Source organism: Geotrypetes seraphini, chromosome 2 (assembly GCF_902459505.1).
Source record: "Geotrypetes seraphini chromosome 2, aGeoSer1.1, whole genome shotgun sequence".
Taxonomy (NCBI): Eukaryota; Metazoa; Chordata; class Amphibia; order Gymnophiona; family Dermophiidae; genus Geotrypetes; species Geotrypetes seraphini.
In genome coordinates this window covers 13634116-13661468 of record NC_047085.1, presented here as the reverse complement: position 1 = coordinate 13661468, position 27353 = coordinate 13634116, and the positions used below count along the sequence as shown (strand labels likewise).

At 46.3% G+C, this 27353-nt stretch overlaps 1 protein-coding gene across 1 annotated transcript in view; it reads right to left on the bottom strand.

Moving 5' to 3' along the window:
• Positions 1-27353, bottom strand: part of ZC3H3 (zinc finger CCCH-type containing 3) — a 577187-nt gene that overhangs the window by 48285 nt on the left and 501549 nt on the right. Inside the window, exon 10 of the mRNA XM_033934356.1 lies at positions 19162-19343. Coding sequence (XP_033790247.1) covers positions 19162-19343 — 182 coding nt within the window. The remainder of the gene's footprint in view (positions 1-19161; positions 19344-27353) is intronic.

Sequence of the window (27353 nt, the reverse complement as noted above, 5' to 3'; positions counted from 1 at the left end):
GTAAGGTAATTAAATTTGATGATAACACAAAGTTGCAAGAGGACATAAGAACATAAGAATAGCCTTGCTGGGTCAGACCAATGGTCCATCAAGCCCAGTAGCCCGTTCTCACGATGGCCAATCCAGGTCACTAGTACCTGGCCAAAACCCAAGGAGTAACACATTCCATGCTACTGATCCAGGTCAAGCAGTGGCTTCCCCCATGTCTTTCTCAATAACAGACTGTGGACTTTTCCTCCAGGAACTTGTCCAAACCTTTCTTAAAACCAGCTACGCTATCTGCTCTTCCAGAGCTTAACTATTCTCTGAGTGGAAAAATTTTTCCTCCAATTGGTTTTAAAAGTATTTCTGTGTAACTTCATCGAGTGGGACTGGGATATGAGCCATCAAATAGCAGATAATGTTTAGCATGAGCAAGTGAAAAGTGATGCGTGTGGAAAAGAGGAACTCTAACTATAGCTATGTGATAAAGGATTTCTCATTAGGAGTCACTGCCCAGGATACATTGAAACCCTCAGCTCAGTGTGCGGCGGCTAAGAAAGCAAACAGAATGTTAGAAATGAATGGAAAACAAAGAATGAGAATGTTATAATGCCCTTGTATCATGTGAATAGTATATGCAATTTTGATCACCTCATCTTAAAAAAGATATAGTGGAACTCGAAAACGTACAAAGAAGAGCGATGAAAATGATAAAAGGGAGGGGACAACTTCCCTTTGAAGAAAGGCTAATAATGTACAGTAACTAGGGCTCTTCAGCCTGGAAAAGAGACGGCTCCGTGGACATATGATAAGGTCTATAAAATACTGAGTGGAATGGAATGGGTAGATGTATTCCAAAAAACTAGGACTAGGAGGCATGCAATAAAGCCAGAGAAAATATTTCTTCACTCAGTGTGTAGTTAAACTTTAGAATTCTCTGTCGGAGAACTGGTGAAAGCAGTTAGCTTAGTGCAAGGGTCTCAAAGTCCCTCCTCGAGGGCCGCAATCCAGTCGGGTTTTCAGGATTTCCCCAATGAGTATGCCTGAAATCTATGTGCATGCACTACTTTCAGTGCATATTCATTGGGGAAATCCTGAAAACCCAACTGGATTGCGGCCCTCGAGGAGGGACTTTGAGATCCCTGGCTTAGCGGGTTTAAAAAAGGTTTGCAGAATTTCCTACAAGAAAAATCTATAAGCCATTATTAAGGTGGATCTGGGAAAATCTACTGTTTATTTCTAGGATAAGCAGTATAAAATCTGTTTTACTTTTTTGGGATCTTCCCAGGTATATGTGACCTGGATTGACCACTGTTGGAAACAAGATAGTGAGCTCGATGGACCTTTGGTCTGTCCCAGGATGGCAACTTATTTGATGAACTGCCTAAAGCAAGGCTGTCAAGGTGGTGTACATCAGAGTTCTTCAACTGCCGGTCCTCAAAAATTTCTTGCCGGTCCGTGCAGGGCCGGCACATGCCTCGGGCCCGAGGAGATCAGGGGGGCCCGATGAGCTGGGTACCCGTATAACAGTGGCTTTCTCCCCTCCCCTCAGCCCCTGCAGCAGTGCCAGTAGTGTCAGAGCAGTGATTCATTTAGGCAGCCTTGGGACTTTTGCTGAGTTGCGGCCCGCCTCTGATGATGCAACTTCCTCTTTCCTCAGAGGTGGGTGCGACCCATCAAAGGACCCAAGGCTGCCTAAGTGAATCATTGTGCTGACGTTACTGACACTGCTGCAGGCAAGTTAAAACAATGATCTACTGCTAGTTCTGGTAAGGAAACGTGCTATTGCCACTGGTTGGAGGTGGAAAGGGGAGCTATTGCTGGTAGGGTGAAAAGGGAAGGAGAGCTAGAGCTGGTTGGGGGGGGAAGGGGACAGTGCTTCTGCTGGTCAGGGGAGTTGCCACACTAGACTGGAAATGGAGGATAGTGAAGTGGGAGCTGCTATTGGACAGAGGAAAAGAATGGGAGAGCTACTACTGGACCTGGAGAGAGGGAGAAGGAGAGATGATGCTGAACTGTGGGGAGGGCAGTGGAGAAGGGGGAAGAGAGAGTGAATTGGTGGATGGGGGACAAGGAGGGAGAGGAAGGAAGGCATGCAAGCCATAGGGTGGGGGGCCTGGGCTCCGGGCAGAAAAGAAAAGAGAGATGATGCCCAGAGAAGAGATGCTGTTCATGGAGAATAGGGACCGACACAGAGGGGGAATGCTGGATGGGGACACAGAAGGGCAATACTGATCACAGGGGTACAAAGGGACAAGGACGCAGAGGGTAGTGGTTTTTATTTCAGTCTTAGTAATTTGCCGATCCATAAAATAATTCTTTTATTTCTGCCGGTCCATAGGTGTAAAAAGGTTGAAGAACAATAAAATTCAGCAAAGTATATTAAAAAGAGACAAGATTTGTCATCTTATGTTGTAAGATTCTTACAGAATGCTTAATATTCTAGCACTGACCATGCCTCTAACACAAATCTCAGCGCAGTCACCCTGCGATGCACTTGCATGAGCTTGTGCAAGACAGAAAATACAGAGGTGTTTTTGCTAGGAGGAGGCAGCAGTGAGCAGGGGCTCTTCTGTTAGCTGGTACAGAAAAGATGTAACTGCAATTTCACATTAAAGGGAAGAGGAAAGAACTGGGATTGAGGAAGAAAGGAAAGCTGACAAGTTAATATGAAAAAGGTAACAGGGATCCTTAGATAATTAAAGCAGTTTGGTGGTAAGACATGGGAGGTCAGAGCTGAGTGATCGGAGCCTGCAGTATTGTGACAAGAGACTGAGAAGAAAGATGCACGGAGCTGAAGTTGCGTTCCTAAAAAGTGACGGTAATGGCGAGGAAACTGGAGAGCGGGATGTGCAAGATATGAGGTTCCATATTGGAATTTGTATGTGTCTGTCCCTCAACTGGGCAGGCTGGATGTGCCATTTGGTTCTTTATGTGCATCAACAGTGGACACTCAAATACACACACACTCACTTTTCCCTCTTAGAAACATAGAAAGATGACGGCAGATAAGGGCTATATAGCCCATCAAGTCTGCCCACACTATTTACCCACCCTCTTAAGTCTTCTGACCCCTTAAGTATAATTGTAATTATACTGTCACTCTACTGACCCGCTCATTCAAGTCCTAGTGACCCTATCCCTTGGCATGACCCTCGTAGGGATCCCACATAGGTATCCCATTTGTTCTTGAAGTCTGGGATGCTGCGTGCCTCGACCACCTGCACTGGAAGCTTGTTCCAATGCTCGATCACTCTCTCCGTGAAGAAGTACTTCCTGGCGTCTCCACGAAACTTCCCTCCCCTGAGTTTGAGCGGATGTCCTCTTGTGGTCGAGGGTCCCCTGAGAAGAAAGATATCATCTTCCACCTCGACCCGTCCCGTGATGTACTTAAATGTCTCAATCATGTCTCCCCTCTCCCTACGCTCTTCAAGAGTGTAGAGCTGCAATTTGCTCTTAATCTAGGTTGCCAGAGACTAATAATGTACAGAACTTGAGGCATATAAGGAGGGGATTTAGCCCTTTTCCACTTAGTAGAAGGAATGGTGGAAGTCATGCCTGATCCTTTTCAGGCTCCAGGAGGCTTCACAGAACCCAGGGGAAGAGTGTCATCTTGCTCAAACCCTAGCTGGAGCATTTACAGTACATAGGATGGCAGAGAAAAGATAAGATAATGCAGTCAAGCTCTACTGTTCGTCTGGCAACTTGACAATAACTTAGCACAAAAAACCTAGACAGAGTGGGTGAGCCAACTGGTCTTTACTAGAATTTATTTAAAAATCTTCTTACTGCCTATTGGCATTATCAGAACCCATCTACTATACTATAGCACTATGTGAATTGAAGGTATCCCAACTTCCAAAGGGTATGAAGAAGTTTCATTATACGGTGGGTATGATCTAGTCTTGCAGAAAGTTCTAGTTCAAACCTTAAGGCTGAAGAAGCAACCCCCTATCATCAGTTGCATTACCATGGGATATGGCCAATTACAAACTTTTCTGATCACATCACTTTGTGATACTGCTTTGTGTCATCAACCTTAGGTTAGAGTATGGTCAAGAGCAGAGAACCTCACCTGGATGGTGTTTTTATGATCTTCTCACTCTCAGTTCTTCTCTGTCTTACATAGTAAAATAGTAAATGACAGCAGATAAAGACCCGAATGGTCCATCCAGTCTGCCCAATCATACACACTCTATAAATTAATGATTTAATTTAAATTTTTTCTTAGATATTTCTGGGCCAGAAACCCAGAGCTCTGCCCAGTAGTGTGTTTAGGTTCTATCTACTGGAGTCTCCGTCAAAGCTCACTCAAGCCCACCTTAACCATCGAAGCCCTCCCCAGCCCGTCCTCAACTGAATGTCCATATATGGGGCAAGTCTGCCCAGTACCGGCCTTAGTTCCTTCAATATATACCCATTATTTTCTGATTAGAGATCTTCTACGTTCATCCCATAGTTTTGCTGATAATGTCTCAAATAAAAGGGATGTACATCTAGCATGTCAGTTTAAGGGTGGGGATTTTTGTGATAGTCTTTTCATTGTTATGAATGTTGATTGAATTAGTTTAGCCTCAACAGAACATTTTTGAAGCATTCAATGTTGTTTGATTGGGTTGACACCATGTGATGCAATGACAGCTGGTCTCAATTCTAAGCATTTTTTTGTGAATGTGTTTCCTGGCAAAGCCCACATTCTGGCTCCCAGGGGACCACACACCAGCAGAAGGGAACAAAAGTACTGACAGATTGCCAGTATCATTCTTTTCTATTAAAGAGTCATTCCCACAAGATGTACTATCCAAGACAATAAATGGAGTGTGGCAGAGAGTATTTTAGCTATATCATAATATTGCTTGAAATTGCTACAAAAAATACATTGCTTCTTATGGCAGAACATAAAGAAGATTATAGATAGGATTGCACTACACTAAGTAGATTTGTTTGGTTTTTGGCACTTTTGCATTTAGTCAGCATGCAAAGGTTACCAGGAGAAAGCAGCAGCTATGTAGGCAACTGATTAGTCTTATCAGAAGCTGATGCAAAGGAGAGACTGCAGCCATCAGGAGAAGCCAGAAGAGAGCCTCAATCACTGAGAAAGAGCGCGTTCTTCTAGGCCTGACAGATCACAATTCCAGCCCAGGCCCCTGTGTCTAATCAGCACACCTTCCTAAGTGACTACGCATCTTTATTTCATGGGAAGAGAACAGTATTACATTACATTACATTAGGGATTTCTATTCCGCCATTACCTTGCGGTTCAAGGCGGATTACAAAAGGTTAATTTAAAAAAGACAGAGTTACATTGATTTGCTAGAGAGGTAAGTTGTAGATCTTAGGAGCATTTAGAGGTCGTGTTGTTATTGCTGTTTCAGGAATTTCTTGAAAAGTGTGGTTTTTATTTCTTTTCTGAACGTCCTATAGTCTGGGGTGGTCATCAGAAGGTTGGAGATCTGGTTGTCCAGTCTTGCGGCTTGGGTGGCCAGGAGGCCGTCGTGTAGTTTTGTTCTTTTTACTTCTTTGATTGGGGGGGGTATGAATGGGGAGTGCGTTTTTCTGTGTCTGGTACTGGGTGCTTGAATGAGGCGATTGTTCAGGTATGATGGGCTGTCTCCGTGTAGGGTTTTAAATAATATGCAGTAGAATTTGAATTGGATTCTTTCTTGGATTGGGAGCCAGTGTGAGTTGACGAAGGCTTCAGTGATGTGGTCATGTTTTTTCAATGAGTAGATGAATCTCAAAGCTGTATTTTGGATTGTTTGGAGTTGTCTTATCGTGGTTGCAGGACATGGAAGGAAGAGTATGTTACAGTAGTCCAATATACCTAGTATTAGGGATTGTACTATAAGTTGGAATTGTGTTCTTTCAAAGAATTTTCGGACTTGTCTCAGGTTTCTCATGATTGCGAATGATTTTTGAATTGTTTTATTTATTTGCGGTTGCATTGTGCAGCATCTGTCTATGGTCATGCCTAGTAGTTTTATGGTGGTTTGGATGGGGTATTTGGTTGTGTTTATGTCTAGGCTGGTTGTGGTTTGGATCTTGTCATTTTCTAGGAGGATGAATTTGGTTTTGTCTTGGTTGAGTTTAAGTTTGTGATTTTCCATCCAGGTTGTGACTGCTTCAAGTGTTTGGTGAAGTTTGTCTGTCATGGTAGGTTTAGAATGATCGTATGGGACGAGGATGGTGATGTCATCCGCATAACTATAGGAGGTTATGCCTAGATTATCCAGATGCGTTCCTAGAGAAGCAGTGTAGAGATTGAAGAGGGTAGGGGATAGTGGAGATCCTTGTGGTACGCCGCAGGGGTTTGACCAGGATTCTGACTTTTCTTTGTTTGATTTTACACTGTAGGTTCTGAGTTTTAGGAATCCTTCAAACCAGGAGTACCGTATTTTCGCGGATATAACGCGCACCATTGTAAAACGCGCACAGGGGTATAGCGCGCAGAAATCACGATGATATGTACAAAAACTTTTCTATACCGCGCTCAGGCATATAACGCGCATGCTGCCCGACTCTCCTCTGGCCACCCCGACTCTCCTTTCGCCCTCCCCGACTCTCATCTGGTTGCCCCGACTCACCCTGACTTTCGGTGCACTGCCCCGACTCTCCTCTGGTTGCCCCGACTCACCGTTCACCCGCCCTGACTTTCGGTGCACTGCCCCGCCTCTCCGTGCCTGTCCCCCCTTGAAGTCCTGTCCCCCCTTGAAGGTCTGCCTGTCCCCCCTTGAAGGTCTGCCTGTCCCCCCTTGAAGTCCTGTCCCCATCCTGAAAGCCTGATGCCCCCCCTCGACGTCCGATTCTTCTCCCCCCTCGGCAGGACCACTCGCACCCCCACCCCGAAGGACCGCCGACTCCCCGACTATATTGGGCCAGGAGGGAGCCCAAATCCTCCTGGCCACGGCGACCCCCTAACCCCACCCCGCACTACATTACGGGCAGGAGGGATCCCAGGCCCTCCTGCCCTCGACGCAAACCCCCTCTCCCCAACGACCGCCCCCCCCCAAGAACCTCCGCCCGTCCCCCAGCCGACCCGCGACCCCCCTGGCCGACCCCCACGACACCCCCACCCGCCTTCCCCGTACTTTGTGTAGTTGGGCCAGAAGGGAGCCCAAACCCTCCTGGCCACGGCGACCCCCTAACCCCCCCCCGCACTACATTACGGGCAGGAGGGATCCCAGGCCCTCCTGCCCTCGACGCAAACCCCCCCCTCCAACGACCGCCCCCCCCAAGAACCTCCGACCGACCCGCGACCCCCCTGGCCGACCCCCCCACCCCCCTTCCCCGTACCTTTGGAAGTTGGCCGGACAGACGGGAGCCAAACCCGCCTGTCCGGCAGGCAGCCAACGAAGGAATGAGGCCGGATTGGCCCATCCGTCCTAAAGCTCCGCCTACTGGTGGGGCCTAAGGCGCGTGGGCCAATCAGAATAGGCCCTGGAGCCTTAGGTCCCACCTGGGGGCGCGGCCTGAGACACATGGTCGGGTTTGGCCCATGTGTCTCAGGCCGCGCCCCCAGGTGGGACCTAAGGCTCCAGGGCCTATTCTGATTGGCCCACGCGCCTTAGGCCCCACCAGTAGGCGGAGCTTTAGGACGGATGGGCCAATCCGGCCTCATTCCTTCGTTGGCTGCCTGCCGGACAGGCGGGTTTGGCTCCCGTCTGTCCGGCCAACTTCCAAAGGTACGGGGAAGGGGGGTGGGGGGGTCGGCCAGGGGGGTCGCGGGTCGGTCGGAGGTTCTTGGGGGGGGACGGTCGTTGGAGGGAGGGGGGTTTGCGTCGAGGGCAGGAGGGCCTGGGATCCCTCCTGCCCGTAATGTAGTGCGGGGTGGGGTTAGGGGGTCGCCGTGGCCAGGAGGGTTTGGGCTCCCTTCTGGCCCAACTACACAAAGTACGGGGAAGGCGGGTGGGGGTGTCGTGGGGGTCGGCCAGGGGGGTCGCGGGTCGGCTGAGGGACGGGCGGAGGTTCTTGGGGGGGGGCGGTCGTTGGGGGGAGGGGGTTTGCGTCGAGGGCAGGAGGGCCTGGGATCCCTCCTGCCCGTAATGTAGTGCGGGGTGGGGTTAGGGGGTCGCCGTGGCCAGGAGGGTTTGGGCTCCCTCCTGGCCCGATATTGTTGGGGAGTCGGCGGTCCTTCGGGGTGAGGGTGCGAGTGGTCCTGCCGGGGGGGGGATGTATCGGACGTCGGGGAGTCGGCCGGGCAAGAGGGCTTGGGCTCCCTCTTGCTCCGATCGTGGATGCGGGTGCGGGTGGGAGCGCGTGCGAGCGGTCGTTCGGGGTGGGGGTGCGAGCGGTCCTGCTGGGGGGGTGAATCGGGCGTCGGGCGGGGTGGGAACTATGTTTAAAAACTTTTGTATACCGCGCTCAGGCATATAACGCGCGAGGGGTATGCGCGGTACGTAAAATCACGTATAACGCGCGCGTTATATCCGCGAAAATACGGTATACTTTGTCTGAGATGCCTATTGCATCTAAGATCTGTAGGAGGATGTTGTGGTCTACTAGGTCGAATGCCGCCGATAGGTCCAGTTGAATGAGTAGCATTTTTTTCCCTGTACTAAGTTGTTGTCTGACGGTATCCATAAGGGAGCCTAGTAGTGTCTCTGTGCTGAAGTTTGTTCTGAAGCCTGATTGCATGGGGTGGAGTAGGTTATGGTCCTCTATGTAATTGGTGAGGAGTTTGGCTACTAGGCCTTCTATAATTTTGACATATAGCGGAATTGAGGCTATAGGTCTAAAGTTAGATGGGAGGTTTTGTGGTGCTTTTGGGTCTTTTTGGATTGGGGTGATGACAATTTCGCTGAGGTCAGCAGGGAATGTGCCTTCTGTGAGCGTGATTTGGATCCATTGTAGAGTTATGGTGCGGAATTTTACACTAGAGGTGGTAAGGAGATATGAGGGGCAATGGTTGAGGTCACAGGAGGCATGGCTGTATTTTTTGTAGAATTTGTTGAATTCTGACCATTGTATGTTAGGGAATTGAGTCCAAATTCTGTCTGCTGCGATTGCCTCTTTTCCTGTAGGGTGGATTGTGATTGGATTTTGATGGGATGGGTTAAGGATGAGTGTGGCTCTGGTGTTGGTGATTTTGTTCTTGAAGTGTTCTGCTAAGAGGGTGGGTGATGGTGGAGGTGTGTTCGTGGTGGTAGTGTATGGTTTGGTGTCTGTTAATTCTTTCAGGATTTGGAATATTTTTTTGGAATCTTGGGTTTCCGTGCCTATGAGATTAGTATAGTAGCTTTTCCTCTTATCTTTTAGTAGCTTTTTGTATTGTTTGTTGATTTTTTTCCAGTCGGTTTTTGTTTGATCTTGGTTCTTTTTTCTCCATTTTCTTTCTAATCTTCTACACTGTCTTTTGAGTTGGAGTAATTCATTATCAAACCATTGGTCTGATTTCCTGCTGGTTCTGGTTTTGGTTTGTAGGGGTGCCAGATCATCAAGGATGTTGGTGGATACATTTTTCCAGTGGGAGATGAAGTTTTTTGGGTCGCAGTCTTGGATAGTTTCGTCTACATTTGACCAGAAAATGGTTGGGTCGATATGTTTGCGTGAGGTATAAGTGGTTTTTTTTTGATTGAGGTGTGTGTTTGGTCTTGGTCCAATTGATGTTGAAGTTATAAATGTAGTGGTCTGACCATAGGGATGGGGACCATGTTCCGTTAGGAGTTTGGATTGCTGGATTGGATGGTTGGTGAGACATGAATGCAGCAATGTCCAGTTGATGACCTTTTTCATGGGTGGTTTGTGGGTTTAGGATCTGGAAGGATAAGGCATTGAGGAAGGATAGACAGTTATTTGTTGGTGTGGAGGTTGTGTCTTCTAGGTGTAGGTTTAGGTCTCCTAGGATGAGGTTATATTCAGCTGTTAGTGAGTTTAGGTAGATGAAGTTTTCGAATTCAGGTCTCACTGTGGTCCAGTTTCCTGGTGTTATGTAGCAGAGCAAGCAGTTTAGAGAGTTTTTTAGTGTTGGGTTTGTGAGTTGACACGCTAGGAAATCCATTTGTGGAGTGGATGTTTTCTCAAGAATGTTTAGAGTTAGGGAGTTCTTGAATATTATTGCTAGTCCTCCTCCTCTTTTTTTCTCTCTGCAGGTTACTGTTATTTTGTATCCTGGCGGGCATACTTCTTTTATTCTAGGGTCTGTGTCTGAGGTTAACCAGGTTTCAGTGAGGAATAGGCAGTCAAGTTTTTCTGTTTTTAGCCAATTTTTTATGTTTTCTGTTTTGGGTCCTAGAGATCTGATGTTAACATAGGCACAAGTAAGGGAGGTCGTGTTGGTCTGGGGAATGTAAGTTGTTTCCGGGTATATGAGTGTTGTGGGAGTTGGGTGAGATTTTGTTTTCGGAGGTGTTGATCTTCTTCTCCAGATAACATTGATGGGTTGTTGAGTGCTGGTGTGGTGGTTCGGGTTTCTTGATGTGAGTATTCTTCTGTTGGGAATTTGGAAGTTGGTTGTACTGGCGGTTGAGGTTGTGGTGGGTAAGTTGTATGCTGTTGTTTTCCAGCTAGAGATGAGGAGGATTATCAGGAGGGTGGCTAGTTTGTGTGTATGCAGGGAGAGCTTCATGTTTGATGTCTGGTTCGGAGTGTTCGGAGTGTTAGGTAGAGGGAATGGTTCACAGAAGCCAGCATCATTGGGTACACCTTTTACCTTAAAGAAGCAGGGAAATATTTGATATCTCATTTCCATGCAAACTTGACAGCATCAACCCTAAAACCATTATATCTATGAGAAAGCCCTGGGGGTAACATGACTGACATAGCAGACGCAATCTTGAAAGGTAAAGGTATTACTCTGAAAGGTTAGATGATGGCCACCAGGGAGAAGGCCTTGTGGGTTGGGAGCTATATGGGAATTCATTCGTACACTACATCTACCCAAAGTGCAATATCACTGCTGGGCAAACTAGATGGGCAATTTAGAGCTTTCTCACCTGCCATTTCCTAAAAAGAGATTATGTACTTACCCTGGTAAGCTCTTTTCCAGTAAATAAGTGAGGCATTCTAGACAAGTAGGTAGTGTGCCCATGGATGCGTGCCATCTGCAGACGGAATCCAGTTCACTAGGGCCCAGACGATCCTCGACCTGGTACTCACCAACGGGGAAAGCGTCTCAGAGGTCTCAGTAGGAGATACGCTAGCCTCCAGCGACCACAACATAATATGGTTCAACCTTAGGAAAGGCTTCCCTAGATCAAACACGAAAACAAAGGTACTCAATTTCTGGGGCACAGACTTCGCACGCATGGGAGATTTCGTCCATCGGACGCTGCAGGACCAAGCGGAGACCGATGATGTAGAAGCTAAGTGGTTAACACTGAAATCAACCATACATGAAGCAACTAGCCGCTTCATAAAATCAGTAAATAAACAACAAAGAAACAATAAACCCCAATGGTTCACCGCGGAGATCTCGCACCTCATTAAGGAGAAGAAAAAAGCGTTTCTCTCCTACAAGCGCACGGAGAAAAGAGAGGCAAAGGTAGAATATAGGACCAGGTCTACAGCGGTCAAAATGGCAGTTAGGGAGGCAAAACTTCGAGTGGAAGAAATTCTGGCAAAAAACAATAAAAAGGGGGACAAATTCTTCTTCAGGTACATTAGTGACAGAAAAAGGAACACAGGCGGGATAGTACGCCTTAGAAGATCGGACGGAAGTTATGTGGAAGCAGATACCGATAAAGCCGAACTACTGAATGAATACTTCTGCTCAGTCTTCACCTGTGAGGCACCGGGACACGGTCCGCAGTTGAAGGCAACACAAAGCACAGAAGACCCGTTTCAGAATTTTGAGTTCACACCAGGTGAAGTTTACAGTGAACTGGCAAGACTCAAGGTGAACAAAGCCATGGGACCAGACAATTTGTACCCAAGAATGCTCAGAGAATTGAGCGATGTCCTGGCGAAACCATTGGCTGAGCTATTCAATCTCTCCCTAAGTAAGGGGAAAGTTCCCCTGGACTGGAAATTAGCTAATGTCGTTCCTCTGCATAAAAAGGGTTGCAGGGCAGAGGCTGCGAATTATAGACCGGTGAGTCTCACATCAATAGTGTGCAAACTCATGGAAACACTAATTAAAAGCAAATTGGACACGATCTTGAATGAAGGGAATCTTCGGGATCCCAGTCAGCATGGATTCACCAAGGGTAGGTCCTGCCAATCCAATCTCATCAGCTTCTTTGACTGGGTAACAAGAAAGTTGGACTTGGGAGAGTCTTTGGACGTCGTGTACCTGGACTTCAGTAAAGCTTTTGACAGTGTCCCACACCGCAGGCTGCTAAGCAAGATGGAATCGATGGGGTTAGGAGAGACACTAACTGCATGGGTCAATGATTGGCTGAGTGGCAGACTTCAGAGGGTGGTGATTAATGGTACCCTCTCTAAAACATCGGAGGTGACCAGTGGAGTGCCGCAGGGCTCGGTCCTGGGTCCATTCCTTTTCAACATATTCATAGGGGATCTGACTCAAGGGCTTCAAGGTAAAATAACACTATTCACCGATGACGCCAAACTATGTAATATAGTAAGTGAATGCAGTTTACAGAATTATATGGCGCAGGACCTGCTTACATTGGAAAGTTGGTCCTCAACCTGGCAACTAGGCTTCAATGCTAAGAAATGTAAGGTCATGCACCTCGGAAGCGGAAATCCATGCAGGACATACTTCTTGAACGGAGAAACTTTAACTAGGACTTCAGCAGAACGAGATTTAGGAGTAATCATCAGTGCAGACATGAAAACTGCCAATCAAGTGGAGAAGGCTTCATAAGCACATAAGCATTGCCTCTGCCGAGTCAGACCATAGGTCCATCATGCCCAGCAGTCCGCTCCCGCGGCGGCCCCCCAGGTCAATGACCTGTAGTGATCTATTACTCAAGAGCATTTTGTCTTGTATAGTAACCCTCTAATTGTACCCCTGGATTCCCTAACCCTTTAGGAACTCGTCCAATCCCTTTTTGAAACCCAAAACTGTACTCTGCTCAACTACCCCCTCTGGAAGCGCATTCCAGGTGTCCACCACCCTCTGGGTGAAGAAGAACTTCCTAGCATTTGTTCTGAACCTATCTCCCTTCAATTTTTTTGAGTGTCCTCTAGTTTTTGTTGCCCCCGCCAGTCTGAAGAATCTGTCTCTCTCTACCTTCACTATACCCTTCATGATCTTATAAGTTTCTATCATATCCCCTCTAAGTCTCCGCTTTTCCAGGGAAAAGAGCCCCAACTTCTCCAGCCTCTCAGCATACGAGAGGTTTTCCATGCCCTTTGTCATTTTTGTTGCTCTTCTCTGGACCCTCTCGAGTATCGCCATATCTTTATTTAGGTACGGCGACCAGTACTGGACGCAGTACTCCAGATGCGGTCGCACCATTGCCCTATACAGCGGGAGGATAACTTCTTTGGTTCTGGTAGTGATACCTTTTTTGATAATGCCCAACGTTCTGTTCGCCTTTTTTGAGGCCGCTGCGCATTGTGCTGCCGGTTTCATTGTTTTATCCACCAAAACCCCCAAGTCTTTTTCTAGGTTGCCTTTTCCCAATGTCATCCCCCCCATCGTGTAGTTGTACATCAGGTTCCCTTTCCCTATGTGCATAACTTTACATTTCTCCACATTAAAACTCATCTGCCATTTATCTGCATTTATCAGTTTGTCCAGGTCCCTTTGGAGTTTTTTACATTCCTCTACAGATCTAACCTTACCGGAGAGTTTCGTGTCATCCGCAAATTTTATAACTTCACACTTTGTCCCTGTTTCCAAGTCATTAATAAATATATTGAATAGCAGCGGTCCCAGCACTGACCCTTGTGGGACGCCACTTGTGACCCCTTTCCAGTCAGAATAGTGTCCCTTTACTCCTACCCTCTGTTTCCTGTTTGCCAGCCAGTTTTTGATCCATCTGTGTATGTCCCCTTCCACCCCGTGGTTCCACAGTTTCCTTAGAAGGTGCTCATGAGGTACCTTGTCGAAGGCTTTCTGGAAGTCTAGGTATACTATATCTATGGGGTTACCTTTGTCCAAATGTCCGCTTATCCCCTCGAAGAAGTACAGTAGGTTTGTTTGGCAAGATCTTCCAGTACAGAAACCATGCTGGCTTGTTCTCATCAGCTTATTTTTTTCTATGTGCTCACTGATACTGTTCTTGATCAATGATTCGGCCATCTTCCCCGGAACTGAGATCAAGCTGACCGGTCTATAATTCCCCGGGTCGCCTCTGGTTCCCTTCTTGAAGATAGGTGTAATATTTGCTATCCTCTAGTTTTCCGGTATTACCCCTGTTTTCAGGGATAGGTTACAAATCTGCTGCAGTAACTCCGCTATTTCGTTTCTAAGTTCTCTTAGTATTCTTCGGTGAATTCCGTCCGGGCCTGGCGATTTGTCAGTTTTTAGCCTATCTATCTGTTTGAGTACATCTTCGAGGCTTACCTCCATGCACGATAATTTTTCCTCTTGGTCCCCCTTGAAGAATTTTTCCATTTCCGGAACATTGGATGTGTCCTCTTTTGTGAAGACCGATGAGAAGAACGTGTTTAATCTGTCCGCCACTTCCTTTTCCTCCTTTACCACTCCTTTCCTATCCCCCTCATCCAGGGGTCCCACCTCCTCCCTCGCCGGCTGTTTCCCTTTCACATATCGAAAGAAAGGTTTAAAGTTCCGTGCCTCCTTTGCAAGTTTCTCTTCATATTCTCTCTTTGCTGTTCTGACTACGCGGTGGCATTCTTTTTGGTGCTTCCTGTGCTTTTTCCAATTTTCCTCAGTTTTATCCTTTTTCCATGTCCTGAAGGATTTTTTCTTATCTCCTACCACCTTCTTAACTTCTCTTGTTAACCATGCTGGGTCCTTTGCTTGATTCTTTCTGCCCCCTTTTCTAAATCTGGGTATATACCAGCTTTGCGCCTCGTTCACCGTGTCCTTAAAAAAGGTCCAGGCTTGGTCCACCGTCAGTGCCTTTCTGGTGCTGTTCTTGAGTTTTCTCTTTACCATGTGTCTCATGGCATCATAGTTCCCTTTCTTCATCTAAGGCAAGGCAGATATTGGGTTGTATCAATAGAAGTTTCATCAGCCGAAAGCCTGAAGTCATAATGCCGTTGTACAGGGCCATGGTGAGACCTCATCTGGAGTACTGTGTGCAATTTTGGAGGCCACATTACAGTAAAGATGTGTGCAAAATTGAATTGGTTCAGCGGACGGCCACCAGGATGATCTTGGGGCTCAAGGGTCTCTCGTACGAAGAGAGACTGAACAAATTGCAGCTCTATACTCTCGAGGAACGTAGAGAGAGGGGAGACATGATCGAAACATTTAAGTACCTCACGGGACGTGTCAAAGTAGAAGAAGATATTTCCTTTCTCAAGGGACCCTCGGCCACAAGAGGGCACCCGCTCAAACTCAGGGGCGAAAAACTTCATGGCGACACCAGAAAGTATTTCTTCACAGAGAGAGTGGTACTAACTATAGGTGGCGATAAGGAGCTCAGTGAAGTACTAAAGAGGCACATAGAAACATAGAAGATGACGGCAGAAAAGGGCTACAGCCCATCAAGTCTGCCCACTCTGCTTACCCACCCCCTGTCTATGCCTTAATGACCCAATTTCCTTATCTTGACCCTCGTAGGGATCCCACATGGGTATCCCATTTATTCTTAAAGTCTGGCACGCTGTCTGCCTTGATCACCTGCGCTGGAAGCTTGTTCCAATGATTGATCATGGATTCGGTGTTGTTCAGTCACCCTAAGACCAGGCCCTTGTCAAACAACAACTGCCCTGAAGGGAAGTCTCGCCAAAGAAACCTTTGGAAGTGGAGTCACCAGCCCATTGTCTAATCCAGAGCATTCTGCGGGCACAAATGGAAAATGCCAAAACCCACGTAAGACAAATAAAGCGGCAGTCACAGAAGCTGACCCAACAAAAAGAAATTGAGGAGGAGAATCTACAGCTTCACTCTCCAGGGTGCACAGGCGAGACAGATGCTGCCAAAGTAGCCTGAAAGCCCAAAGAAGCTGCATCAAAGCACCTCCGGAGGACATCCACATGGCAGTCCTGCACATCTATAAGCACCAAGGCATTTTCCCTGGGTAGAGAGGTGCAGTCACAGGCACCTGTGTAACCAAAGAATTTATTCTAGGCTGATCCAGAACCTGCAGGCACTCCAATGCCAGAGGGTAGAAGTGAGACATGGTCCTCGCTAATATAAGAGCACCTACCAGATAGTCACAGTGTGCTGATATTAAAATGGTGAGATCAGGGTGCCAGGGAAAAAGGTGGGAGACTTGGAGAATGCATCAGAAAGTCAGGAAGAAGAAGAGGACAGAGCCAGTTCCTGCAAAGACTCAGAAATAAGATCCGGCAAAGCCGCAGACTGAAATAAGTGCAGAATTGTGGGATTGTTCTCAGGTCCTAGAGCTCCGGAAGGATCTGAAGACCCAGCATTAAATCCCTGGTCCCCCATCCTTGGAAGCTCTGCGCCTTGAAACAAGGGGTCAGCAAGCTGGACATCAGCATAAAGACCAGGATCAGGCAGATCAGGTTGACTGAGACAAGGTCATGTTCAGAGAACCAACGCCACTGGGAGATGCAGCAGATGTGGAGAGGGACTACGCAGGGAAAGAACAAAGAACGCCTGCTTTGAAAAGGGCTTTTTTTTTACAACTGTTTCAGAAAGTCCCTGGCTCCTAGGGTGCATAGTCACCCTCTGATGACTAGGCTGTGGAAGGACTGCATCCATGTGCACGGAACTATAAGCCATGCCGAGCCTCAAAATTAAAAAATGCTGCCCCACCCAGGCTAGCCAAGCATTTTGTCACCTGCTAGACCAGGAGAGAGGATAAGCTTTGTGCTGTTGCCCCTCCCGGCTGCACACGCAGAATGTGGCGCAAGAATTCACACTAGGAGAGCCTAAGGACTCCATACCAACATGATTTGAGGTAAAAGTTACAGTTTTGGAGAAGCAGGAAGCTTTTGAAAAAAAAAGATCGCTAAAAATCCAAGATGGCCGCCACTGTGAAATCTGCACCAAAATTACAATATTTACCACACCTAGCCTAGTTAAAATATGGCGATTTTAAGATTTTTCAGATGAGATAACACAGAGGTCCATGCAGAAACCTTGAAACTCCCACTTTTCAGACCTCCCATGATCCATCTCACAGGCTGTAATAGCCTATACTCACTATGACCTCTTTGTAGATATGTGCTGCAGCCTGCCTCAGCTCTCTTACAGTAGCTGGATTAGAGAATCACTGCCTCATGCTGGGAATGACTCTGCAAAGCTGATCTTTGGGCTGCCAGTCAGACTCCATGCCTGACTGCACCTCCACCTCTGTGGACCGACAGACGTGCACGGGGACGGATGGAGTTGAGAAGATACAGCCGGCACCTGTGAGACACCGCAAGCCTCCTAAGGGCACCTAACAGCCTATGCTCGACCCCTGCTTAACAGTACATGCTTCAGGGTCGGCCCTGAGTTCCAAAGAAACTAAGCAGGTTGGCTAACAGGTACCCACTGGGATTGGCCTGTCAGCTACAGCCAGAGGTCTGTGTGTTCTTAATGCAGGCAAAGCAAAAGAAATGTGCTGAGCACAAGAATCCTGAAAAAATGGACTAAAAACTCTGAATAAAATAATAAGATGTGGAGAGCAGAACAAACACACTCCTGCAGGCATGTGTGCAGAAGTGATAAACTGTAGATAGAGCTAAGGATTCTTTCTGCAGATGGCACATGGCCACGGGGACACTAGAGAAAACCAAAAAAACTCTGTGGAGTGACGATGTTCCTAAATGGACTTTATTTGAAAGTGTCAAAGTTACAAAGTTACACAGAAATCATCCATATAAAATAATTTCATCCACATAAAAGTAAATCATCCACATAAGAGCCTTAAAGGACCTAGTCCGTTAGGGATACAGGACCCAACAAGGTCTGCGTTTCGACAAAAAGTCTTCTTCAGGGGTCCTATAAAGGTGAGTATGTGGGAAACAATTGTGTGGTGAGCCGGAAGTGAGACACTGCTTGCATTTGTCGAAACGCAAACCGTGTTGGGTCCTGTATCCCTAACGGACTAGGTCCTTTAAGGCTCTTATGTGGATGATTTACTTTTATGTGGATGGAATTATTTTATGTGGATGATTTCAGTGGACCTGTGGAACTTTGATACTTTCAAATAAAGTCCATTTGGGAACATCGTCACTCCACAGAGTTTTTTTGGTTTCCACGGGGACACTATCCACTTGTCTAGAATGTCTCACCTATCTCACTGGAAGTTATTTTATTTATTTTTTTTAAATCCATATATTTCACCTATCAAAAAAATTCTTAGTGGATTACAATATTATATAAATAGTAAACTGAAACATTAAAACAAAAAAATCCCCAAAATCAGGCAAAAATAAGCTTGCTGAAATAGGAAAACCCTAAAATGTTTTCTAAAAGACACTAAGGAATTCATCTGCCTGAACGGCAGTAGAAGAGCATGCCACATAGCTGGACCTGCAACAGAGAAAGCTGGGGTGCGACCAGGTGAAACAAAGCGTTTCTCCTAACAGGGCAGTAATCACACAGGGATGTTACAACAGGGCATAGAAACGAAAGCTAAACTTTTAAACTGAGGCTGGCACCCAACAGGCAACCAATGTACACTTCTCCCTCCGTATTCGCTGTGATAGGGGATTAACAGAACCGCAAATGCAGAAAAACCACAAATAACTTTTTCATATGTTATTCGCTGTTTTCTATTAAAAACCATCGTGAATAGGGTGAAACCGCGAATAACATGGTGGGAGACCTGGCCTGTTCCTGAAGGAGAGGCAAAACACAGTGAAGAAAGTGCAGGGAATCGGCGTTTCTCTCTGTAAACGCTTGGAATCGGCGACTGCTCTATGCAAGCTGATGTAATTTGGGGGGAGGAGCCAGCAAGCTAAAAACCGCAAATAATCAAAACGGCGAATATGGAGAGAGAAGTGTAGTTTCATAAGCAACAGAGAGATATGTTGTTATGTTTATTTATTTATTTAGTTGGATTTCTATCCCGTTCTCCCGGGAGCTCAGAATGGGTTACAATTGACATTCTGGATTCCTGCATTGGGGGACCTGATACAGAAAAGCATTTATCACTAGGCAGCACTTGGCAAAAGGTAAGTCAGGATCAAAACGGTTTGCAAGCATGCTGAGCAGAATGCCTTTGATTGTCTTACCCTGGCTCCTCGGCAGATCGCCTTCGCTTCGGGGCTCTGGTGTCCTCTTCAGGGTGACGGCTGGGACTGAACGATCTCTTTGGGTGCTTCCTTTGACGATGCTGCAGTTTGCATTGTGCTCCTTTGGGACAGCTGCCATTTTTGGCAAAGTCTGGGCAAAGCAGGGTGTGCTTCTTTTTACACTAAAGTTAAAGAAACAACAAAATATTTGGATGATCAATGATGATCACAATTCATTTCAGGGCTCTGGATAGAGGTACTAAACATAATTAAAAATTTCCCATGTGACAATGCTCCATTTAGTGCCTCTTTCAGGTATGGACAGGTTCCTGGCCTGTGGAAAGGGGAAGACAAGACACAGAGGCCAGTCTCAGTTTTGGACATTATTTTCCCCTGTTTTCATCATAAATAGCCAAGAGAATAAACACTATCTTTAATGCACTATATTGCTCTTAATGACCAGGCATGCTCGACTGCAATGGCACCTTCCCCTAAGTCAGGGGTAGGGAACTCCGGTCCTTGAGAGCCGTATTTTCAGGATTTCCCCAATGAATATGCATTGAAAGCACTGCATGCAAATAGATCTCATGCAGATTCATTGGGGGAAATCCTGAAAACCCGATTGGAATATGGCTCTCGAGGACCGGAGTTCCCTACCCCTGACCTAAGTGGAAGTTGTGTTTTCTGTACAAGACACCCAGCCCCACTCATCATTGTCAATATTCAGCTGGCAGCAGTCAGCGTCTTTTGGGTGCCGCCAACTTTATCCCCGGATATCCACGTCTGGGCACCAGCAATGAATATCTCGGCATATGTGGCCAGTTAACACACGTGCCGTTAAGTGCAATACTCAGCACTTCACTTCATAAAGATAGGACTGCGTTTCATGGACCTGAATCCTGGCACCATCACAGAAGTGCTGACTCTGCCCACAGCCGGTTACAGCTTCGGAATTAACCACAAATACTCAGTGGCACTATGTGGCTGACTGCGGCTAAATAGCCAAGGTTAGCCCCAGACAAGTGATTTAAATGGCCAGGAGCCTCTCCTGGCTGTTTCTTAGACTAGGCAAGAATCCACATCACGAGTGCCTTAACCAATGTCTTGTTCCTGGACTTAGTGACAAAGCCAGATGTCCGATCTTTCATGCTGTGCATCGAAAGTATTTTTTTGTTGATATTATCAATTGTCATATTAAGTTCCCAAAACATGTATTCAGTCTCCCCTGCAGTATTTAGGAATTATCTTACTCTTGCTGTACATCATTTTCAAACCTGATATTTGTTTTCTCATGCTGTATATAGGAATTGTCTCACTATTATATGAGGACAGAGCCAACCTAGTCTTCCTGCTAACCAAACATCTAGTCCCTTCAGAGTAGAGCTATTGTCGCTAACCGTTGTATGTCATCTTGAAACTTGATCCACAAGGATAAGGAAGCCCAGCCCCAGATGTCCCCGACGGATAAGGACATTATGACCATAGGCCCTACATAACCAATAAGAGACTTACAGTGAAGCTTACATCAGGGAAGGGGCCCTAGAGAGAGTAACGTTACAAGAGGAAGATCCACTGGAGACTTTGGGGGACATTCTGTAGAGCAGGGATCTCAAAGTCCCTCCTTGAGGGCCGCAATCCAGTCGGGTTTTCAGGATTTCCTCTAAGACGCTCCTTCCCGCCTACATTCTCTTACATTCCCTGGTACCCATCGATTCCAACCCTACCCTAACTGTCTCCAACCCTATCCCAGTCGACAGATCCTGGACTGCCTTTGGGCTCGTATCTGAATCACAAGTCTTCAAACTCTCCCTCAAACTAAAAACTTGCAATTGTACCTTGGATCCTTTCCCCTCCTACCTATTTGAGAAAATCCCCGCACAGGCCATCGCTTCTCTTACCAAACTTATAAACTCAGCCCTACTATCGGGCCCATTCTCTTCTGAAATGGGGCACATTGCTCTGACCCCACTACTGAAAAAGGCTGACCTAGACCCCTCCACACCATCCAACTATCGTCCAATAGCAAATATCCCTCTCCTAACCAAGATGCTAGAATCTATCATATCCACCCAACTCTCATCCTATTTAGAAAGATTCTCTATTCTCCTACCCAACCAATTTGGCTTTAGACCCAACTTCAGCACTGAATCCCTATTGGCCTCATTAATCTCTAAGGTTCAACAACTTCATTCTTGTAACAAGTTCGCTGTTCTCCTACAATTCGATCTCTCTGCAACTTTTGACGTTGTCCATCATGATATTCTAATTTTCCAACTCTCCGAAATAGGCATAAATTCCACAGTCCTAGATTGGTTCTCTAAATTCTTACGTTCCCGCTCTTACACCGTTAACCTAAAAGGTACCTCATCCTCCCCCTGGAAACCGATATGTGGAGTCCCGCAAGGTTCACCCCTTTCTCCTATTTTTTTCAACATCTATATGTCCTCTCTGAAACTCCTCTATCTATCCCCCCTAGAAACACTCTACACCTTTGCCGACGATATCCTTATCCTCCTCGAGACCAACTCGAACCTCATTAACCTCCCTGAGAACATATCCTCATGTATAATGAACCTCCAATCCTGGGCCCACACTGTACAAATAAAACTGAATGTCCAAAACAAAATTACTTTGGCTCGGCCCAAAATTAGACCATTTACCCACCTCCATCCCATTGTCCTCCGGCCCCACATTATAGCTCGAGTTTTCAATCAAAGTCCTGGGCATCATCATAGACTCCTCTCTATCCTTCAATGACACCTCAACTCCTTGGTAAAAAAATGTTTTTTTAGCCTTCATATGCTGAGGAAAGTGAGATCCTGCTTCCATCAAAACACTTCACCATACTCTCCAGATTGGATTAATGCAACTCTATCTACTTAAGCCTACCTAAGAAAAGCCTCCATAGACTTCAGCAGATTCAGAATGCCGCGGCTAAGCTTATTTTCGCAAAAAGCAAATTTGACCATATCTTACCACTCCTGTCCAAACTTCACTGGCTTCCAGTAATCTCCAGGGTCCACTTTAAATGTGCCTGCCTAACTTTCAAGATCCTACACGGCATCCTTCCTCCCGTTATTCCACTATTTTGGAATTCCTCAAATCCTAATTTAACCAGAACCTCCCCAAAATTAAAACTATCCTTCCCTTCTATAAAAGGTATATCCCATGCAGGAAAACTAGGGACATCCCTCCCCTTTAGAACCACTGAGCTCTGGAATAACCTTTCATCCCTGCTCCGAAATTCGAGCTCCCTCCAACTTTTCCGTAAACATCTGAAAACTTGGCTCTTCTCAAAAATGTAACTCTTCCCCCCTCTCCGGTACCCTAGCCCCTCTATACCCTTTTTAATAATAATAATAATAATAATAATAACTTTATTTTTGTATACCGCCATACCCAAGGAGTTCTAGGCGGTTTACATTAGATTAACAAAAAATTACAAGTGGTTTAAAAACAATTGAACAATATTAGAGGCAAGCAATAAATAATACGTGGTTCGAAAACAATTGAACAATATTTGGAGCAAGGAGGTAGAATGTAGTTAGGAGAAGAGAGGGGGGTAGGTTAGGGGGGGGAGGGGGTGGGTAGGTTGGGAAAGGAGGTGGAAGGGGGGAGGAGGAGATTGTTGTTCATTGGAGAGGGGTGTTAGGTGTCTTGTCCATGGAATAGGTGAGTTTTGAGAGATTTTCTAAACCCAAGGTAGGTGGGGGCCTCAAGGACAATTTGGGCTAGCCATGGGTTCAGTTTGGCAGCCTGGAAGGCAAAAGTTTTATCAAGGAATCTTTTGTAGTGACATAGTTTTAGGGAGGGGAAGGCGAAGAGTTGAATTCTTCATTGGAGTTCCTTTCTATCCCAGCTCTGTAAACCGAGTTCCACGCTTGCGGAGATGGTGCGGTATACAAACCTAAGGTTTAGTTTAGTTTAGTTTAGTTAGAATATGCATTGAAAGCAGTGCATGCACATAGATCTCATGCATATTCATTGGGGAAATCCTGAAAACCCGACTGGATTGCGGCCCTCAAGGAGGGACTTTGAGATCCCGGGCTAATCTGACAGAGAAATTTAAGCAGACAAAGGGCTAGATCAGACATGGGCAACTCCGGTTCTCGAGGGCCGGAATCCAATCGGGTTTTCAGGATTTCCCCATGAATATGCATTGAAAGCAGTGCATGCACATAGATCTCATGCACATTCATTGGGGAAATCCTGAAAACCCAACTGGATTGCGCCCTCTAGGAGGGACTTTTAGACCACTGCTTTAGAGGATGCCAGTCTCAGCAGTCACCTAAGAAGTGGCTGAGAATCGCAGACTGGTGTCTTATACAGAATCGTAGCTGCCCTAATGGACAGACATCTAACCCCACCTAACCATCCTGATACTCTAACCGGCACCCATGACACAGGCCTTCCAAAACTCAAACAATCCCTCCATCGTTGGGAGAGAGGAGAAGAGAGCCGGTGGTGACCGACGCATTTCTTTCGCAACACACCCGGAATCTCGCCAAGGCACACAGTTTGCAATACATTGGTTTATAGAATTTGGGGGTTAGTGTCTTAATAAAATATTCATTTCTAAAAACTTGATATCCCAGCATAGAGGGTGAAATGGGCCCTGTTAGACTTTTATAAAAGTGCATATTTTGATTTTAAGATATGTACATTTGTTATATGAATAATCGCTTAAAGTCACTCTATACACAAGTTTTATATCCAGAGGTAACAAAGCCACTTGGTTTATATTGAATATAACTGTTACCACTGCTACTACTAATCACTTATATAGCGCTGGAAAAGCATAAATCTAACTTGGACAGACAGACGTGACATATAGAGTTGGAGATGCAGAACCCAAGGTGAGAGGAGGAGTTAAAAGCACTCTCAAAGAGGTGGGCTGACATTTATAGAGGGTCCCTGCTCAGAAGAGCTTACAATCTTACTTGGACAGACAGACATGACATATAGGGTTGGGGATGCAGAGCCCAAGGTGAGAGGAGTTAGGAGTCGAAAGAACTCTCGAAGAGGTGGGCTGACATTTATAGAGGGTCCCTTCTCAGAAGAGCTTACAATCTAACTTGGACAGACACACATGACATATAGGAAGGATTGGGGATGCAGAGCCCAAGGTGAGAGGAGTTAGGAGTCAAAAGCACTCTCAAAGAGGTGGGCTGACATTTATAGAGGGTCCCTGCCCAGAAGAGCTTACAATCTAACTTGGACAGACACACATGACATATAGGAAGGATTGGGGATGCAGAGCCCAAGGTGAGAGGAGTTAGGAGTTGAAAGCACTCTCAAAGAGGTGGGCTGACATTTATAGAGGGTCCCTGCCCAGAAGAGCTTACAATCTAACTTGGACAGACAGACATGACATATAGGATAGGGGATGCAGAGCCCAAGGTGAGAGGAGTTAGGAGTTGAAAGCACTCTTAAAGGCTTTTAACTGGGCCTTGAACACTGCCAGAGATGGAGCCCGCTATAGGGATTCGAGTAGCTTGTTCCAAGCAGACAGTGCAGCAAGGCAGAAGGGACAGAGTCTGGAATTGGCAGCCGAAGAGAAGTTGCCATTGACCGCTTCAAAAATAATTTATATAGTTAAAGTGTGATGCAGAGCCTTGTTTATATCATCAGTGCTCTGAATCTAGGGCAAGTTTTGATCTCTTAAGGTTTCTCTAGCAGGTTAGCTGAGAGCTACCTGCCACAACGGCTCAGGTATCAATCTAAGAACAGAAGCACATCAAACTCAAGAAACACTAATACGATCTGACAATCCAACACAAGCCTTTTACTTGGCTCTGGTCCCAAACATCTGATGTCCACCTCGGAGCTTTCTGATCCTTGGCATCTTAGAGTAACAGAATGCCTTGGCCTGGACGCAGCACTACAGAAGGCCAAAGGATATGTGGGAGTTTCTGCAGCATTGGCTTGGGTTACTGGAATCCTGTTTGCCGCATGGCACATGTCATCAGAGGTAAAGAGGAGAGCTGCTGGGTTCGGAGCTGTAAGCGAATGCGACCTCATTGCTGTCGTTACCCGATCTCTGTCACCTGTTGGGGGGTGACTAATTATACCCGCAGCTGGATTCCAGCCCACTAGCAGGTTGTACCATAAAAAAAGGCCTGGACTCACTCCATCCATGCTCTCTGAAATCTGCCCCAGTGAGGAAGCCAGAAGGGAACAAGGAATGTCCCCCCGCCTGCAACAGGCCTCTTCCTCCTGCAGTTCTTCTCAGAAGCAGCATTCGTACATTTTGGCTCAGCATCAGAGTATGATCCAGTGTAGGGTTACCAGACATCCGGATTTCCCCGGATGGCTTTGCAAAACCCGGCACTTTGTCTGGGTTTTGAAAAGCTTCTAGCAATGAGTGACATCGGGACGGCATCGGCACATGCATAAATGCAACGCGGTGCATTCACATGACATCACTGTCTCATACCAATGCATGCACAGATGCCATCTCAATGAGAAAACAGGTCGGGGGGGGGGGGGGGCAGAATGGGATCTGACTCAAGCAGAATGGGACAGGCCTGGGGGGTGGGACCATGGGTCTGGATTTTCATTCCCTAATCCAGTACCCCACCTCATCTTTTTCTGGTTACCTGCTCCTGCATTTATGCTTAAACACCAGATTCAGTCCGGTCATCCTTTATGATCTACAGGTTCATAGTCCAATCCCTTGTCCTAGGTCTAGTGGACTACTGCAATATCCTCTACCTTCCATGCCCTACAAACTTGATAAACCAACTGCAAACCAATCAAAACACGGCCCTCAGACTGAGCTATTCACTCGGAAAATTTGACCATATCACTAATGCCTACCTTGACTCACACTGGCTACCAATACAAGCTCAAATCCAATTCAAATTTTATTGTCTATTATACAAAGCAATAAATGGAACTGCATCCACCTACCTCAACAACCGTCTAAATTTCAACCACACATCCAGAATAAGAAGAACCCAGATCCTATTCTCCTACCCACCGCTCAAGGGAACTCAGCGAAAGAAGATGTACGATGGCCTCCTAGCGACGCAGGCAGCAAAACTGGACCCCTGTAACTCCAACCTGTTGTCAACTATAAGTGACTTTAAATCATTCCGAAAAGAAATCAAAACCCTGTTATTCAAAAAAACTATACAGCCTCCCCACCGACCCTAACAAGTAACCAACCCTAAACTCTTCCTCCCTACTAGTATTCCTCAATTCTCCTCCCTTCCCCAACCTCTCCCCTCTGCCTCCTCTATTTAACCTCCCCTAAACTGTAATCCCCCTGCATCTACTGTGTAAGCATCCCCCAAATTGTAACTTCCTGGAAATGTCCAGCTATCTTATACTGTAATCCGCTTAGAACCGCAAGGTACAGGCGGAATAGAAGTCACTAATGTAATGTAATTGTAAACATATTAATTGGTCTCTTGGCTCTTCATGGCCTCATCAGACCACAGACATGAGATTTGCTTTTTTATTTGCAGGCACCCACTTCTCTTCTCTTTGTCGAGTCCTTCCTCATGCTACCTGCTGCCGGGCCCACAGGAATATTAGTAAAGAAACCCCTCGGTTTGATAACGGTGACACTCCATCACCAACTTTACCATCTCATTCTTTTGGAAAGTCTATTAATTTTGGTAAAAATATAACCAGTTGGATTTTCAGGATTACTGCAATGAATATGCAGGAGAAATATCTAGATACAGTAGATATTTGTTGCCTACAAATCTATCTCACACATTTTAGCATTGCTAGACGTACTTAGCGCTCTAAGAGAGAACCCCTGCTCAATAGAGCTTGCAATCTAACTAAAACAGACAAACAAGACAGGTAGGGAATTTCTCATAGAAGGAATGATAAAACAGACATGGGTACATTGGAATTAAAAGCAATCCAACTAGAAACCTTCAGAAATGCGTCTCGCCACCCTGATAAACCCAAGGGCAACTCAAGGCCTCATCTCTTGTTCAGATTTTTCCCTTCACTTTCTTACCCCTCACCAAAGTCTAGCATTTCCCCATGCCCTCCATCTTCTCCCCATAATCCAGTCTCTCTCCTTCCCCTCCATCCTCTCCCTACAGCCCAGCATCTCCCCTTTTCCACCATACCTCCCTCCCTCCCCCCCACCCCCATGCTTACCATCAGTTGCTCCTCTGCACTGTTACTGCTATCCTCTCTCTTCAAGAGCCAAACAGATTTAACAC